The 18,772-nt window shown below is 39.2% G+C and overlaps 1 protein-coding gene across 2 annotated transcripts in view; it reads left to right on the top strand.

Moving 5' to 3' along the window:
* SLCO4C1 (solute carrier organic anion transporter family member 4C1) overlaps positions 1-12,919 on the top strand; it is a 31,235-nt gene extending 18,316 nt beyond the window's left edge. The window contains exons 8-13 of one of the 2 annotated variants that reach the window (XM_076362458.1): positions 130-325; positions 5,074-5,227; positions 6,557-6,744; positions 8,829-8,893; positions 10,768-10,905; positions 12,047-12,919. In XM_076362458.1, coding sequence (XP_076218573.1) covers positions 130-325; positions 5,074-5,227; positions 6,557-6,744; positions 8,829-8,893; positions 10,768-10,905; positions 12,047-12,171 — 866 coding nt within the window. In that variant the 3' untranslated portion in view covers positions 12,172-12,919. Of the gene's footprint in view, positions 1-129; positions 326-5,073; positions 5,228-6,556; positions 6,745-8,828; positions 8,894-9,148; positions 10,906-12,046 lie in introns of those variants that run through there. The other variant, XM_076362459.1, reaches the window with a different exon arrangement.
* The last annotated feature ends 5,853 nt before the right edge of the window (positions 12,920-18,772 follow it).

Raw genomic sequence — 18,772 nt, 5'->3', positions numbered from 1 at the left:
TCACATGAACTGCATCTTAAGATACAGGTGACTTTTGTGATTTTTTTCGTAATGAAATTGCACTCTAAATTGCTTCACTAATTGTATCTTGCATTTTTGTGTAATTGCTGGTGTCTTGTTTTCCTCTAGGGCTTGTATTAATTCCAGCAGCAGCACTAGGCCAAATAATAAGTGGCATCTTGGTTTCCAAGTGCAAAATGGATTGCAAAAGCATGATCAAGTTCATGATAGGCACTTGTTCAGTGGCCCTGCTATTAAACACAGTGTTTTTATTTGCTAAATGTGGGAATGAACCTTTCGCAGGTGTCTCTGAAACATATAATGGGTAAATATATTTTAATGCACTCTTGAGTTTGATGTTAATGTTTAAAATAAATAAGCTACATCACAGAATACAAAACCTTTAAAAATGTTGTATTTTGCCTTGATGTATGAAACTGAAATGTTTTATGGAACTCTCAAACCTTGTTTTTGGAATCTTCATGTAATAGATGATTAAGGAAATGCTACAAAATGTTCTGAGCAGACTGTACAGGCTCAACAAAAAAAATCCCAGCTTCTGTAAACATTCTAGGTGTAGTAACCATGTTATTGACTACAGCTAACTTTGTATCTCTGTAGAAGTAGTATGTCTTTTGTCTCTTGTTTTATTAACCAGCTCTTGACAATCTGGGCAGTTTGTTCCTGGAAGGAGTCTGCCATGTGCAACAATTTCATGAGAGAGCACTGAGGTGCACTGCAACTTAAACTGATTGCAAATTTTACCCTAGAAAAACAAAGACATTATTGTAGCATCAGGTTCTAGCACATCTAGCTTCCATTTACAAAGGAGGCTTTCTTTTTTCCTGTTAAAATGGCTGATAGAGGTAGAAATTTAATGCAAAGAGAGCAGCTCAGTGACATAGGTTGAAGAATAAAAATGGGTGGAGTAACATGGTTAACACGGAAACATAATTCAAAATATTCAAAAGACTTCTCTAAACAATATGTACTTTTCTTTCCTTTAACACAATTCTCATTCCTAATGAGAATGCAGTCATTTTTAGATATTTGTAGTAATTGTAATAAAAATTCTAGGATGAATGTTCTTCCTGTTGCTGTGACCAAAGCTTACTCTGGAAACTAGTATGGCAGTGGGAAAAAAAGTCAGAAAAGTGACAGTAAAAATGAAGCAAGACTAAAAATAAATATCTGCAAGGATAAGCATTCTTTAGAGATTGGATTTCTAGGTCCACTTTTAAAACTTCAACATTGAATGTATGTGATCAAATCACCAGCATAGGCACTATGTTGTGTAAAATGCCCAGTCATGCCTTATTAAGGAATTAACTATAAGACTGTAATGTTTCAATTCTCATAGTTTTAAATAGTACAAATTTCTGTAGCACGAGCAGTGTTTAAAGGCAGGAGGAAGGCAGCTAGCTGTGCCAAAACTGTGCTCTCAAGTGGTTGGTTACTCTGTCATGAATTGACAGAGCCAGAGGCAACTCCAGCTGCTTGAGGGTCTGCCAAAAAGCCAGATGCTGTTGTGCAAAATAACTCTAGTAGGCTGGTAGCTAGGGACTGCTAGCTGCCATTTGGGGGGGGAAAAAAAATCATAAGTATGAGCAGCATGCTGTGCAACTGGGTGAACATCAATACTTTTTTGTTGTTTTCCCCAAATCCCCCATTTTAGAAAAGGGTTAGGTACCACTATCTTGTACAAAAGCAGAATCTGTAAGTTATGCTCCAATGCATAAAAAGGCATTTGAACCTAAATAGGATGGGGAAGAGGATGTTTGCTCTTTACTAACACAATAGCATGAAACGTACCATGACAATGCAAAAGATGGGTTGGGGAGGAAGTTGGTTTTGTAGCCTCTAATGCACATACAAGTTGGTAATACTTTAGGAAAAAATGATAAACATCTAATCAGCAGTTAGGCTTGGATGGTTTCTTCACTTGATATTTATCATACTTTTTGACTGACTTAAAATGAACATATAACAAATAGAAGAACCCAGGAAAATCCTGTCTTTCTCATGGAGGCAACTAAGTGCACAAATATCTCAGAATATGAAGGCTACTAATTTTCCTAGGTCCTTTAAGGGAATCATTGACATAAACATAACTGACAAATATTAAAGGTTTTCCCCAAAATACAAAGAGTGATATGAAAGACTAACCAGATATTTTTCAGGTCTTATTCAAGTAAATGTGAAAACAGTAAAATAGATAACCTTAGGTTAATGGGACAGAAATTCAGGGGGCTTGGAGGCAGTAGTGATTGAGGGCAGTCAGGCTTCCAGTTCTCTAACAGAGTAGAAATTTAATGCCATGATACCTTAACCATTCATTTGTATTTCCTTTTCCAGAAGGCATACAAAATGAATAAACCAATCTTCATACACTGGTGACTGGGAAAAAAAAAATTCCTTAAAGCTCAAGTTACCACTCATTCTGATTTCTATCTTTACAACTTGCTGTATCAATTGATAGTATATTCAAAGGCTAGTGTTGACATTTGACACTTAAAACATGGCACTGCTTCAGGGTCTGAAAAAATGCTAGCTGTAATATTACTGTGGACACTTCAGAACTGTGACAACTAGGATGCAGACTTTGGTTGTGGAAAGCTTGTAGTTACATATTGAGCAAAAGAATCTGTATGTAGCAAGTGAATACTGAAGAGGTTGTATAGAAAATAGTATGTGAAGCTATCCATATTTCTATACCAGGTCCTATGATGATAAGCAGCTGACAAAAGGTACAGCTGAATTGATTTTCATCCTAAGTTAAATGCAGTTAACTTGTATTGAATAGTTTTGTGTAACTTCAGCAGTTATGTAGTTCAACTGTTGCTGAAGACCTCTTATCTACAGCAATTTGGAGTTAACCAATCCTGAAATAACTCTTTCCACTCAGTATCCATTATAAAAAATGGTTCAGTTTTATTTAATTCACTGTTACATGTTGGACCATAGTTTGTTGGACATGTGACCTGCATCAGGATAGTTAGTGGCATGAATATAGTGCCAGTTCTGAAACTGCTTTCCGTGAAGGAATAAGCAACTAAAATATGTAGTAGTAGCTTTAACAAATTTATAAGCTTGTGGAAGAATAGCCAAGTGTCTAACTGCTTATGCCATTGAACAAATGCTTCTGAAAGAATGAATCGTGAGAGTGCTCTGAGAGTTGACTTGGAAATTGATGCAGATTCATTTTTGTGGAGGTTTTGAAGAAATCATTCATGGCAAGCATTCTCTTTTTATTGAAGAATAGCCTTGAGGTGGGGGGGTGGGGAAAGCTTTTGTAAGTTTAGTACCAGAACCACATGAGTACAGGATCACTTTTGAGTTCATATGTTAATGAACAAAGTATTTTGTTTGTGGTAACTCTGTTTATTACTAAGGTAGGCTATAAGCAGAACTAATGTGGCTTACTTCATCTAGTAAACACTTAAAAGAATTGTTTTTGCCAAATTCTTTTGCCCAGTATTTCCTTGAAAACTTAAAGGAATAGAAATGCAGTGACTATTTCTGTAGTACTGTTTATTCCCACAAGTCTTTGGGACTCCTTTTTTAGTTTTGCTGTGAAAAAAATACCCAACCTATAGAGCTTTTAAAGACCATTTAATGGCCTCATCTACTAGGCTTCTTTAGAAAAGTGATGCTAGAACAAGAAGTTCCATTTCATAAGAAAGTATATATACTAAACTGTATTTCTTTTGTATTTTAAGATTTCTCTGACCATGCATAACTAAAGGTTCAGTGCCTCTTTGTAGGTCAGGGAAGATAGACATTGTCTGCACATGTAAACAGGACAAATGTTGCCATTGAATTGATTAAATACTTCTAGGCTTGGCATGCCTCATAGGCTAACAAGGCACTGTATGAACAAACCTGTGATTAGTGAATTTGCTTATGGTGCACTGTAGTGCTTTAAGCCAGAGCAAACTAACTTTGATTCTTCTATGTATGAAGAATGAACTAATGTAACTTAGTAGGGTTCAACTGTACCACAACCAAATGAAGTGTATAGGTAGTTATGATGTCCCTAATATTCCATGTGTAGTTTGAATTCTATGTAAGTAATCAGCTTAATTCCTAGATAAATTATTTCTTCTCTTAGTATTTGTGACCTTCTTAAATTCTCTTGAAGAAACCTGCCTTTTAGGTAATGAATCTGGAACCTTCAGTTTACAGTACAGTATTTAAACTTCTGGCAGTGTCAGTATCCTGGTTTCAGCTGACTGAACTCTTAACCTGTGAAGCTTCTTTACTTATTACATGAACTACTGTTAGAAAATCAAAGGGTGTTTTCATTATCTCCAGTTATATCTTAAGAGGGTCCCCCCACATCCCAAACTGATTTTTCATACTAATAGTGTAGTGGGACTACTTCAAATACAACCATACTATGGCCTATACTGGAAGTGAATGCCTAAGTTGAGAGTAGTTACAGTAAGCAAGAGTTAAATTAAACTCTGTTCTTCATTAGTTATTCTCTAAACAGCCAGAGAAAATCTTTAAGGTCCTTTTGGGTGTGATAAGACTTTGTATGTCATGGCACTCTGCATTTAGCCTGTGCGGTCATCTTGGTGCTGCAACAATCTAGATGTCTGCATAGCAGTGTTAAAAATAGTAAAAATGCAATGGGCTTGCAACTGGACTTGAATCCAAAACAGGAAAAAATCTTAGAATACGATCAGTAAAAGAAACACCGAACTCTGGTTCTAATCTTGTTTTTTAAACTGTAAACTGAACAAATTCAAGTGTAGGAGAATGTGTGGGAGAGAGGAGATAAGAATACTGTTGGGACACAGAATTTCGTCATCTGTTTTGTGAATGGAAATTGGAGGAATAATCTATGGAAGTAATAATAGCACAAAAATAACTAGGTACAGAATAAATGGGAATTTCCTCTAGAGTTGTAACTACTAGGAACATGGCTTATTTTTAAACAATTAAGTGCATAAATCACCTGAATTGAATATTTTGAGATTTATTATCCTATAAATACTGCATTACTTATTTACATATCTGCTGTTTTTAAATTACTTTATTAAAAGCCTATTAACTTTTACCTTTCAGAACAGGTACGCTGTATAACTTAACAGCGCCATGCAATGCTAACTGCAGATGTTTGCGCTCTATGTACTACCCAGTTTGTGGCAGAGATGAAGTCCAGTACTTTTCTCCCTGTTTTGCGGGATGTGCATCACATCTTTTTAACAACATGAAAAAGGTACTCTATGCTATGAAGATAGATGACATGGTCTGTTCTGGTTTCCTGCAAAATGCATGCTCTAAAAACACTCTTCCCTTAGTATGACGGGAAATTTCAGTATTTCTGAATCTAAGTGGTAGTTACTACAGCAAAAATTGGTGTGGATTAGGAAACACGTGTAAGTAGGATGAATGTTGGTATGTGTCACAGTCCAATACTCTCTGACAGGTGCTTTTAGATATTCCACTTGTGGAGGGTGTAATGTTTAATATCAAATTTACTTATTTGATGACAGTTGATGTTACACAGGATTTCTGATTTAGCAGAGTGATACAAAATATACTGAAAACACAATACAAATACAAGTTATGCTTAGTGAAATATAGCAATTGCAATACACAGTTCAGTCACAATACCAGTGTGATTCCCGTTACTGGTATCTATAGCATGCTCACTGTCATGATGCTGGGCCTCCCTTGGTTGTTGGAAAGGCATACGTGGGTTGAAGCCAGCTCAAACCCATTGCTCTCTTTGAAATTCTTCTGCTAGTTGTCTGGCTTTTTATATTCTATGTTAGGCTGAGCCACACTACCTGCTCAAAAATGACTTTTGAGAACCATGTAAGATATTGCCTGCTGTAAGGGAACTGAAGCTTTTGGCTACCCTTTGTTCAGAAGTTACACTTTGTAAATAAAACCAGTCTCATATGGGGAAAGACAAAAGGGACATTTCCTTCCTTCCTTCAACCCTTGACGCCCTCCATGGTGTTTAACACTTTCAAAGAGGTGATTTGTTTGGAAAAATACATATTTTAAAATTTTTTTTATCTCTCTCTCTATATATTGATACAAAAAAAATCTTGTTTTGAACAACTGTAGCTTGTCCTTTCTTAATTGTATACAGTAACTGGTGATATCTTCACTGATCCGTAGCAAGATTCAGGTGCAAAAGTTAGCATTTCAAGGCTTATTCTGATGGTGGTTCTGTATAATATTATATACTGCATATGGTCATTCCTCTAACTCTAAAATCTTCTTTACTTTTAAGTCTTTTATGTTTGTACCTAAAAACTTGCTCCACACAAAATAGAGACTATCACTGTCTTTTTAGATCACAAAACCAAAAATAATTTTTGCTCAGGTGAGCTGGATCAGTCAAGTTCTACTGAGCCAGTTTTAAAAATGAGGGTTATAGTGTTATATGATTAGCAGGAAATGGATGGTTTCCCGTACTGTAAAGTCAGGGTTTATTGTATTCAGTGTGATGCAGATCCAATTAACATCCACCATATTAGTGCCACTTAGTGTCATTCTTAGAGCTGAATTTTGTTTTATAAATTATTTGTAGATGTACCACAACTGTTCCTGTATTGGGAAACCAAAAAGAGAAGATGGTTCAGAAGACTTTCTCTATGAAGCTGTCCCTGGGAAATGTCCAACACAATGCAAATTTTTACCTTTATTCCTGACCTTCTTCTTTTTTGCTGTTGTTTTTACATTTATGGCTGTTACTCCAACAACTGTGGCCATTCTCAGGTATGTTTTTTTTGGGCTGAGAAGTAGGTAGCATTCTTGTGAAAACTCAGATCAGTAAAATACTCTAATTTGTTTTGCTTTGGAATGTGGACTTAAACCAATGTGTGAGGGATTTCCTGTTGTAGTACTTTGTGTAGTAAGCAGGCAGTACTTGAAGCAGAAGACAGTCATACCACTGTTTGTCATCTCTGTAATTACATTTGGTTAGTAGATACTGTTTGAATCTATTAAAAAAAAAAAAAAATTCTTTCCTACTTGTAGCAAAACCCCTCTCTTATGGGAGCACTCCTGATTGTTTTAGTTAAAGCAAGAAGGAATAAATGTGCTATGTGCTTGGATGAAGAAAATATTCAACTAGCACGTGTATCGGTAGTGCCAGGATTTTAAATTGTACCAAGAAAAGAACAAAATAGCAATCAGTCTCATTCTCAACCTTTGTTTCCTGTCTCAGTTCAGAGTTCTGACTTGCAAAATTGTAGTCTGTCAAGAACTGTAGACTACCTTTCATATGATACTGATGTTGTATGTATGGTAATCATTAATATAAAAAGTGACAGCATGTATGTGGCTGTTAACCAGCGGTTTGACTGTCTTCAAAATCGCTGAAACTCATATGTGTGAAAGCTAGATACATCGTCCTCATTCTGAAAGTAGAGCTGTTTCACTTTATGTTGAAATCTGACTTGTACCTCTAATACTTCTAGAGGGAAAATGTTCATGATGCGTAGGTATATGTGCACTATACACATGATGCTTTGGGAGGGTGTGGTTAGATGCTCTTTTTCCAACTTTCTAGTCAGGGGGTTGGAGAGGGGAGTGATACACTGCAACAGTGCTTTGTAGTAGCCTCCTCTTCAGACTTGGTGTAAATCTAGAATTAACAGCTTGTCATATTAGTGTGGGGATAGAATAATGTGAAGTGTTGCATTATATTCAAAACTGAGCTGACATAGTTTTATTTAGATAATTCTAAGAAATAGCATTTGGCATTTTGAATCCTTGTACACTTCAACTGAAATGGTGAAACAGTTTTTATGGAAGAGAGGACTGTAGAGCAGTTTAAATGTGCAAAACCTAATTTAAATAGTTAAACGTGAGGTAAGTTACTACAGTGTATTCTGATATCTGATACTCAGTGGGCCTACTCTGTTCAACTTTGAGTGTAAACCCATGTGTTTGTGACAGTGTTCTAGTGCTAGAAATAACAATCCACACTATGCAAAACTCATTCACCTTCCTCTACTTGCCTTATGGCTAGAGGGATTCTAACAGTGACTGCTGATAACTGCTCATCTTGGATGTTTTTCTATGGCTAATCCTAATACATACTCCAGAATGAGGGAATAACTCCTGAATATTTAAATACTGTCTTCTTTTTAGCACTGACAGTGCTTCAATGATACAGCTTATTAAAGAAAATACTGCTGAAACTCAATTCTATAAATTAAGTAAGTTAGGTTGTATTTAATCTTTATGGTAGTATCTTTAAGACACTGGCAGGATAAAAATGTTTGTTGGTAGAGAAGTATCTGAAAGAAATGGGTAGGAGGTAAGGAGGTAAATTCTGCTAGTTGTTAAATCATATATTGATTTGTATAGCATAGGCCAGAACTGATTAATTGTAAGGTCAGGTGACTGTATGTAAAGGTTATGGGAAATACAACACCTTGTGCTGTCCTGAAGCCTAGTCTCAATTCGTGTATTGTTTCTTCTGGAATAGTAGCTCAGGATTGCATTCTAGCACTGTCCTTAAATCCTTGGTGGTTCTGTGGGAAAAAAAAGTTCAACAGTATATCAGGGTGCTGCTGGTAAGCTAGCTTTTTATTTTTGAACTAGTTTAACAAAACAGCAATCTAAAATGCCTTGATGAGCTATAGGAGTTGCTTCTATCTTTTGTCAAAACACCTCAAAAGAACCTTGAAGTTCTTTGGTTACTTGTTCTGCACACTGGATTTCTAAAACCCTCTGCAATTAACAGGTTAAAGAGTATATTAAGACAAAGCATATTCACTGAGAGACAGAGCAGAGAAATGGAACAGTTAAAACTTGTTTACCAAGTCTTAAACTGCAAATCTTGTTTACAGGTGTGTGCCGGATAAACAGCGCTCATTTGCTCTTGGAGTACAGTCAGTATTTCTACGACTACTGGGTATGACTTTCTTGTTGAAACACTTGCCTCTGAATAATCTACTTATTTGATGTTTTTCTAGACTTAAAAAAATAATGCATTAAGAAGCTTTCAGAGGAGCTTGAAGCAGCCTGTCATTGGTTTATAGAATACACTTGTTATAAGGCAGATGCCATCTGGATTCAAATTCCTCTTTAAATAGGGCATGCGTGCTCATTTTAGCCTTTCTTGTTCTTATCGGCATAAACAAAATACAGGTAACTGTCATCCTTTCAGCAAAAGGCACCTGCTGTCACTTCCCCCAGAAGGAGGCCTATTCTGAAAGTTGAGATAAGAAAAAGTGATGTAATAGAAAACAGCTTCATGCAGTTAACATCCCAAGTTCCAGAAGTTAAAAGAAAGTGACACCGTCTCATACAGTTGTATCCTTATTGGCCATGCCAGTATATTTTAAAGTGGACAAGTGGAGTCTTCCCTCTTCTCTCTTCCCTTTCAATTCCTCTAACTTTATCCTTTATTGAAATTGTAGACACTTGTACATAAATAATTACTGAGTTTTGATGTGGGAAATCTACTACTTAAATTCTAAACCTAAGTATCTCTAGTATCTCAGTAAGACAGGGGAATCACCTTAAATAAAACATAAAGCTAAATGTAGGTATTCTCTGAACCACTCATTTGAATTTTCTCAGGCATATTTTTAACTCTTGTTTTTGTCTTAGACACTTTCTAAATGGCATGTGTAATTCAAGACTGGGTCAAGGCCTGGTCAGCGAGTAGACTTTTATGTCAATATTTAGTACTGCAGCCATTCCCTGCCATTTGAGATCAAATATCTAGCAGTGTGAGTTCTGCTTTGCTGTACCTATTCAAACTCCAATTAATCTAAGTCGTTCTACCAATAAAGCATAGCAAGAGTAAACATCCTTACAGGTAGAAATTAGCTGTGAGGTAGTGTAAAGTGTTGTATGAGGGCTTCTCTGTTTCATTTTACTCAAAGTTAAGATATCTCTGGCTGAGTCTTAACTCTTGACTTTCTTGTGGAGCAGAGGATAGGAGAACTTTTTGCACTGCCTGTACTGACTGTGGCTGAAGAAGGCAGTGACTAACAGCATTACTACCGACAAGATATTTATGCTGTAGGCTGAAGGAACCACACAGGGGTCCTAGACAGAAGAGCTGTAGTGAGGATATAGCTGCTTGTTAGCTCAAGAACAGTTTAGGCCTTGAGTAGGTTAGGTAGACATGCAGTGATGTACTTTGGGTGTTTATAATGAAATTGGCTATACCTGGATGCAAAACACTTGTGCTTTATAAAGCACTGTTGTAACAAAAATCGCACAAATCTAATAAATTCTATGCAGGAATAATTTTAAACACTACTCATTTTATGTTAATTTTTTCCTGAAGCTTGGCTACTTCTGAGGGATGGAAAAAATGTGTGATTGAACATGTTAACATAATATTTTAGTTCTCTGCATTTGGAACAGGTTAGTGTATATCATCTGAGGAAAGGGACTTCTTTTCTTTCTGTTAAAATCCTGCTTCCTTGATTAGCTGTTTTTCCCCTAATTTTAATCAATTTTTTCTTTTCCAATGAAAACCGAGGAAGTAATGAGAAGCTGAAGTCTTTGAACAAACTTCTTGCTTGGTAAAGTGAGAGCTGTATACAGAATTAACTGACACTATGCACCCTACCTATTAATTGAGAGCAATGGAAGAGGTACACTTGCTATTTAATGAGCCCTATGAGCTTGATTAAAATGTAATGTTTAGTGTGTGGCTATCCCATTTTATCTTCCCCACCAGCTTGGCATTTCACTATATGCATTAAGACCAGGTAAGATTATTCCAAGTAACTCAAACGTTCTAACATGTTACTGTGGTTTTTTTAGGTACTATTCCTGGACCAATTTTGTTTGGTGTTGCTATAGACAACAGTTGTACTCTGTGGGGTATTAATGAATGTAAAACTAAAGGAGCCTGTTGGGTTTATGACAATGAAAGAATGGCTTATCTGCTGATGGGCATAAGTAAGTGACTTCTTCATATTAAGTACATGTACAAGGTAATAGATATACTGACCTTGACTGCTAGACGGGAATTATTTTAAAATAGAATCTTAACCTTTTATTTTTTAGCAGCAGTGTTTTTTTAAAAAATCTTTATTTTTTTCATAATAAAAAGCAAAATAGCATGGTAAGAGCAAGACCACATTAAGTGGCTCTTAAAAATGACCTAGAAAACTTTTTTTAATAACAATAATACAAAATAGTTTTGCTCTTTGGTCTTTCTTCATTGTCACACTGTATTTACTAAATTTTAAGGGAATGGCACACATTTCAGTCTTATCTGGCTTGGTCTGTTGACAGCTGAAGGTCTGAGGACCTTTCCTCCTCTTGTCATGTTTCAGTTCTTTTCCCTAAATTAATATCAAGATCTTGAAAATCTCTCTGAACACTAGTCAAAACTCTTCCCAACTTGTTTAATCTGTTCCCTTCAAGTGTGTGAGGTATATCTGGGGAAGGGGAGGCAGGCTAAGCTTGCATCTGTGATAACTGCTGTTGTCCTGTTTTCTAGCAACTGTGATACAGTGCATAAACGGAACTGCTAACATCTAATCTTGAAACTGAAAAAGCAGGAGTCATAACTTCAGGTTTCAGTATCTCTCAGGCATATTTGTGATAAAATAGAATCCCTCCTCTTTTCCCCCCTCTCCTTGCCCCCCCAAGTTGCACAAACACCACTGTGTACCGATGATGAGTAAATGGAACAACCTTTTAAGGTAGCTGAGGAGAGAATACTTAACAGGTTTGTATGTGGGGCGTTTTAGTTTGTGGCAAAGAGAATATTGATGCAATGAAGAACAGTACTGAAACAAGAAGTAAGAAAGACTTGCACTTCAGACTAGAATGGGGTGAAGAAATACAGAACTGAAGTAATGGCAATAGCTGCTGCAAGCAAGAACTGGCAGGCAGGTGAGGGGTCTGAAGTCAGTTGGAAGACTGCCTTTACCTGCCCTCTGCAGTTCATGTAAAACACACTGAAATTCATAGCATTGATTTAAAAGTCTTACAGCGTAACTCACCATGTGAAACTTTATAAATGACTGAAATACTCTTACCTGTTATTGAAGGTGACTGCAACAAGGACTCTTCTATTCTTTGCATTCAGGTGCTGCTTGCAAAATCATCACGATCATCTTTGTGGTCATGGCAGTATGTTTGTACAAGCCTCCACCAGCAAGTGCAGCCCTGTCACAAAAGGATTCAGAAATGGTATCTGCTATACACACATAAATCATGAGCAAACTGGGGGCTTTCAAAAGAAACCAATAAGAATAAGCACTGCTACAACACTTGTACCAAAGTTCTTATACACCATTATCTAAATATAAAAGATCATACTCAATTCTTGAACAACTTAAAATATTTGTGAATGTGTAGTGTTCTCTAACTTGCTAAAGATCCTTCTTAGTATTCCACTGTGTATATCCAAAAAAGTGACATTTAAATTTGCAGTCTAATTTTAAATGTCTAACTTATAACTTGAGTGAAACAAGGTGGAATAGTCCGATCAAAAAAACAGGAAAAATGAGCTGAACTGGGCTGACTGTGAGCCCCATTTCCCCCTGCATATAAAGTAATACTTGAGTGAGGCTGTAGTGGGAGAAAACAAGTAACTTGGTATATTAAAGGGAACTGTGGATGTTTAAAATGGACTTATTTTAATGTGCACATAATCTGGGCTAGTGCCTTAGTTGGGGATTTTGACTGTAGATACACTTTGGGAATGTGCAAGTATGGACATGTTTTAAAAATATTTTTACATGTTATCTTAATGGCATAAGTTCACTTTTTAGTATTTGTAGAAAAATGTAAATAGTTATAATAGAATAGCTGAGTTTGTTACAGCAAAATGTTTGTTAATTTAAGTGCCTGAGTTTCTATCTGGAATATATACAGAAAGTTGCTGTCCAGCTGCTTGCTTTAGGCATTGTTAATGTTTATCTATAAAATTTGAAAATAAAACCTATTTTCTTACTAATTCTGTGTATGCTATGTCATTTCTAAGTGACTACGTTCTACGCTTCTCAACTCCAAGAAACACAATGCTGAAAGCTAGCAACAAATATGTATGCAAGCATCAAAAGCAGGAAAATATAGCTTTAATTGTTCATTTTGACTTATACAGTTTTAACAGCATGCAGTGTATAACACAACGCATGTGCTATACAGATTAGCCACTCTTACCAGATATTAAACTGTATTGCCTGCTACTGAAATATCATTCAATATTGACTGGAAATTTTTAATGAGCAAGATATTGTCTGCACTTGCTTTACTTTGTTAATGTATGTCACAGAGGCTCACAAAATCAAATTAGGCAGGTGATAGATTCAAAAATAAACTTTAAACCAAAATTGTTTAGCAGAAAACTAATTAGAAATGAGGCTCATCAAAATTGTCCAACACTGACAACATCAGTAAACCACAGGTTCAGGATGGTGTACGAGGGATTAATACTGCACAGCCGGCTTTAGAAAGGAGGATCCAAAATGTGCACAGTCACTCACCTACAAGATGAGGACTCTCAACCTTGAGGAGTTTCCTTGGGCGGCGTCCCGACCCAAGGGGAGAGTCCCTGACTGCAGACCCCCTGCTCTGCGGAGGACCGACTCTGACGGGGCTCCACTTATATCCTAGTTGAATCTGCCCTATGGTCATTTCTAATTGTCTGAGGGCCTTGACTTTCTTACTCCTTACCTGGGGTGTATACGTGGCCATAATTACTGCCCCAAGGTGTGTACGTGACGGTCAGCACTTGCCACCTTAAAGGCGTGAAAGTAAGGGCACAAAAAGTAAGGACACAGCAGTCTTAATGCCCCCGGTCTTTATTGGGGTGGGTGCACCTGCCACAAGGTAAGCTTCCTTTCTGTTGCACTAGCTGTGCGTGTCACTCTTATGCAGCCGCGTGTGCCCTTTTCATCTGGTTACATGGACTCTAGTCATTGACTCTACCAAGATTTTTCAACCAGTGCTACAGCAAAGGACTGTGGCATATGGGTCATATTTCGTCTAACTCTTTAAATGCATCTGTTAAACTAGGTAGAGGTTAAGTATACAACTCAAGAAGATGATCCTTTATAACTATTTAGAAAGAACTATTCAGGAAACAAAATAGACTACACCTCCTGAAAGCACGAGACTTCATGGCTTTTGAGGCAGAGGATGAAAGGGGCAGAATACAACAACTGAATTTATGCTTGCTCTGTTTAGTTGAATGTCTCCTGATAACATAATTTCCTGATAAATGGGCTCATAGCAAGGTGGGTAACTTCCCTTGAAAAAAACTAAATCTTCCATAAGGTTTGGGAATATGGCCTAAGACTCTGAATTCAGTTTCCAGCCCTGACATGGTTTGTGTGGGGTATAGCAAATCACTTTTTCATAGTAAAGACATGCAGCATGGTAGCTAAACTGGTAAACTTGCTTCTCTTGTTCTGTCTTAGCCTGTGAGATCATAGTTTACAGTTTCTGCTGCTTAATGTGATTGCACAGATTACAAAACTTGTGGGGCAGAGCAACAGGAGCTTCCTCTTCTGAAGAAGTTATCAGTGCACTTAGTTACACTAGAGTGGTTATTTGGGTGGAGAAGGAAGGAAGTTTTGCCATGGTGTAACATTACAGTTAAGGCTAAAGGCTGTTGCAATTTATAATCTAGCCTATGACTTGTTAAATATTACCCTCTCTAGTTTAGGAGGAGCAGCACAATGATTAGAAGAGAGACCAAATATTTAGAACTGGGCAAGTTTACCCATTTACCTTGTGTCATAGCAATGTTAAATTAATAGATATAGCAGTAGATAGTGGAGAGCAGTAGATGTTGTGTCAAAGGTTTTACTAACTAAAGGTAAACATCACAGACAAGCTGAACAAGTGTGTATTAGGTGTTTGGACAAGGAGGGTGAATTAAAAACTGCCCAAATGACTGGACCCAGAGGGCCAAAGCACAAACCCCAGTTTGAGTCAAGTCACTAGTGCTGTACCCCACAGATCAATACTGGGGCCAATCCAGGTCAGCTTCTCCATTAATGACCTGAATGATGGAGTAGATTGTGCTCTGGATGAGTGGCTGATAGACCAGATGGTTGTGCTGCCATCCAGAGGGACCTTGACAAGATGGAGAAATGGGAACCTCATGAAGTTCAACAAGGGGAAGTGCAAAGACCTGCGCACCTAGGGACAAATAACCCCATGCACCAGTAACATGCAGGGGCCATCCAGCTGGAAAGCAAGCTCTTCAGAGAAGGCCCTTGGGTTTATGGTGGACAAGTTGACCACAAGGCAGCAATACACCCTTTCTTTAAAAAAGGCCAATAGCATCCTGGGCTGCATTAGGCAAAGTATTGCCAGCAGATGAGGAGAGGTGATCCTTCCCCTCTATTCAGGACTGGTGAGGACACACCTGGAGTACTGTGTCCAGTTCTGGGCTCTCCAAAACAAGAGCATTACAGACTTACTGGAGGGAGTGTGGTGCAGGGCTACAAAGATGATCAAGGACTGGAGTATCCTTCATACTGAGAGAGCTGGGGAAGCTGTCTTCAGCCAGGAAAAGAGAAGGCTCAGGGGGATCTGAGCCTTGAAGAGGGGAAAGCCAGACTCTTCTTATTAATGCCCAGCTGCCTGGGCAAGAGACAGTGGGCACAAACTGAAACACATAAAGTTCCATCTGAACACAAAAAACCTTTTTTTTTTTTTAACTGTGAAGGTGGTGAAACATTGGAACAGGTTGCCTGAGTTGTGGAGTCACCATTCTTGGAGATGTTTAAAACCTGACTGGACATGGTCCTGAATAACCTCTTCTGGCTGACCTTCCTTGAGCAGGGTGGTTGGACTAGATGATCTCAAGCAGACCCTTCCAACCTAAACGGTTCTGTGTTTCTGTGAGATGCTCCTTAGTGTGGCCTTTTGTGGGGATGGGAATCTCACTAACGGACATTCCTGAGTTTGATTTTAATGAGCAAACACTGTACCACCTGGCATGACAAGGCACATAAGCAGAAAATAGCGGAGAAAGGAATGTGCGGCTTGAAGGAGAAAAACAAGATAAAGACCATGAAGGCATTTCGCATGATCAGGAAGAACGAGCCAATCTGCTAGAGCATAGATGCGTGTGAACACAAGGCTGTAACCTATCTGCAAGCTGCAGGTAGCGCGTGTACACTTCTGCTTGCTATAAAAGATGCTAACAAAAAGCAGTAAAGGTCTTTGGTTGCCGTGCCTACTGGAGTCCGTGCCGCTTTTCAGCCCCACAAATGGCGCCCAATGTGGGGCAAAAATGCTGGAACTGAGCACCGGTGGGGAGCCAGCTGAACGAGTCACAGCCAGCGGGAGACGGAGCAGTCTCAGGAAAGAGCTGGAGCCGGAACTTTGAATCATTGCCTCATCGGAGCAGAGGTGAGCAGCTGGGAAACTTAAAATGGGATCGCAACTAACTAAGGAGGAGGAATCTATACTATGTATTATTAAGAAGCTGTTAGAAAAGTGTGGAATTAAGTATGATGATTATACCCTCTGCCTATTGCTTTCATGGCTAAAACGAAAGGGAATTCCCCTTGATTCAGCTACTGCTTTTAAAGGCGAGCGGGAGACCTGCTACAGGCCGCGGGACTCGCTCAGTTAATGGGGGAGGACCCTGTCAATACGCTGCAACTGCAGGCACGGCTGGTGCCTGAAATTTTAAGACAATCAGAAGACCTTGCATTTCAAGCAATGATAAAGGTCCCTGATACAGGACAACCGGTAAAATCTTTTGCTAGCATTCAGCAAGGGACCAACGAACCTTATAGTCATTTTATCGACAAGCTCCAAGAAGCTATTCAAAAACAAATACAAAATCCTGAAGCCAAAGAGGCATTGCTTATGAAATTGGCTATAGAAAATGCCAATGAGGACTGTAAAAGAGTCTTACAGACATTGCGAAATCTGACCATAATAAACATGCTTGACGCGTGCAATCGTGTGGGTTCAATTACACATAAGAATGAGGTTTTTGCAGCCTGTTTAGCCGCTGCCTTGCGTCCCGGTAACAAAGCGTGTTTCCGCTGTGGAAACTCGGGGCATTTTAAACGGCAATGTCCCGAGAATCCTGTACAAAAGGGAGGATCGGAAGGAATTCAGCAGCCCCCTGGTATTTGCCTCTGCTGCCGCAAGGGGAGACACTATGTTAATCAATGCCGGTCGAAATACTATCTCCGCGGTCGACCCTTGTCGGGAAACGGGAAGTCGAGCGCAAGGTGGGGGCGCGCACTGACACAAATGCCACCCCAAAATCCCCAACCCCAAAACCCCATGAGACCACTGTCTCAGCAGTCCTGGATCACCTCAAGGCCAGAACCCTCGGGAGTGCCGGAGTGGATGTCTCCACAGCCACCAACCTCTCTATAAACGATCAGACTGTGCACAGGGTGCCCCTCAATGTGAGAGGCCCCCTTGGCCAGGGGCTGAGTGCCCTATTGGTGGGGAGGTCCAGTGCTACTATGCAGGGTTTGTTTGTGTTACCTGGGGTTATCGACTCTGATTATAAGGGACAGCTGCAAGCGTTGCTATGGACCCCGTCTCCTCCAGTGTTTATTCCAGCTGGAAGCAGGATTGCACAGCTAGTTCCTTTTAAGAGTATGGTTCGTAATCAGGATCCTATTTCCTGAGGGGCTGGTGGATTTGTGTCCACAGGTGAACCAAATTTTTTTTGGACTCAGTTTGTCCAAAGAACTCAGCCCACTTTGACCTGCACTCTGAAAAATAAAGGAGCCAAACCGGAACAACTGGTAGTGAAGGGAATGATAGATACAGGGGCAGACGTTACTATCATCAGTACTGCAAAGTGGCCTGGATCATGGGAAACCATCCCGGTCAATACGGGGCTAGTGGGAATTGGAGGCCAGAGTGCCAACTCCAGGCAGAGTGCCAACTTAATATAGATTGTAAGCCCGGAAGGACAGATTGCAACTATTCGACCTTTTGTGGTTCCTGCGCTGTTAAACCTGTGGGGACGAAATGTCTTGAGCACTTGGGGACTAGTGATTGGCACTGCTGATTCGCATCAACATTTTTAGCGGGGGTCACTGGCGCTCGGCCCACCGTTCGACTCACATGGCTCACCGATCAGCCACTGTGGGTGGATCAGTGGCCCCTATCACAGGAAAAGGCCGACGCATTGTGGACATTAGTGGATGAGCAAGTGAGTCAAGGACATCTGGTTCCCACCACCAGCGCCTGGAACACCCCAGTGTTTGTTATAAAAAAGAAAAGTGGAAAATGGAGACTTCTACATGATTTACGGCAAGTAAATGCCGTGATTCAAGATATGGGGACATTGCAACAAGGTATGCCTTCGCCAACATTGATACCTTGTCAATGGGACATTGTGATTATCGATTTGAAAGACTGCTTTTTCACGATTCCCTTAGCGCTGGAAGATGCTCCCAGATTTGCCTTCTCTCTACCAGTTGTAAACCATCGAGGGCCTAGGTTGCGATATCATTGGACGGTGTTGCCCCAGGGCATGAAAAACAGTCCCACAATATGTCAAATGTATGTTGCACGTGCGTTATCACCCGTAAGAAACAAATATCCAGACTTAATTTGTTATCACTACATGGACGATATTTTAATCGCCGGACGAGACCCAAAGGAACTGATCACAGTTATGAAAGATATGTTGCAGGGGTTAAAGACATACGGCTTGCAAATAGCTCCTGAAGAGGTGCAAGTGCAAGCCCTGTGGAAGTACTTGGGGTGGAAGATTTTAGAACATACGATACAGCCCCAACCCATAACCTTGCAATCTAACATTAAAACACTGAATGACTTGCAAAAACTAGTAGGGACTATCAAT

Source organism: Aptenodytes patagonicus, chromosome Z (assembly GCF_965638725.1).
Source record: "Aptenodytes patagonicus chromosome Z, bAptPat1.pri.cur, whole genome shotgun sequence".
In the NCBI taxonomy this organism is placed as follows: domain Eukaryota; kingdom Metazoa; phylum Chordata; class Aves; order Sphenisciformes; family Spheniscidae; genus Aptenodytes; species Aptenodytes patagonicus.
This window is presented reverse-complemented; position numbering and strand designations above follow the sequence as displayed.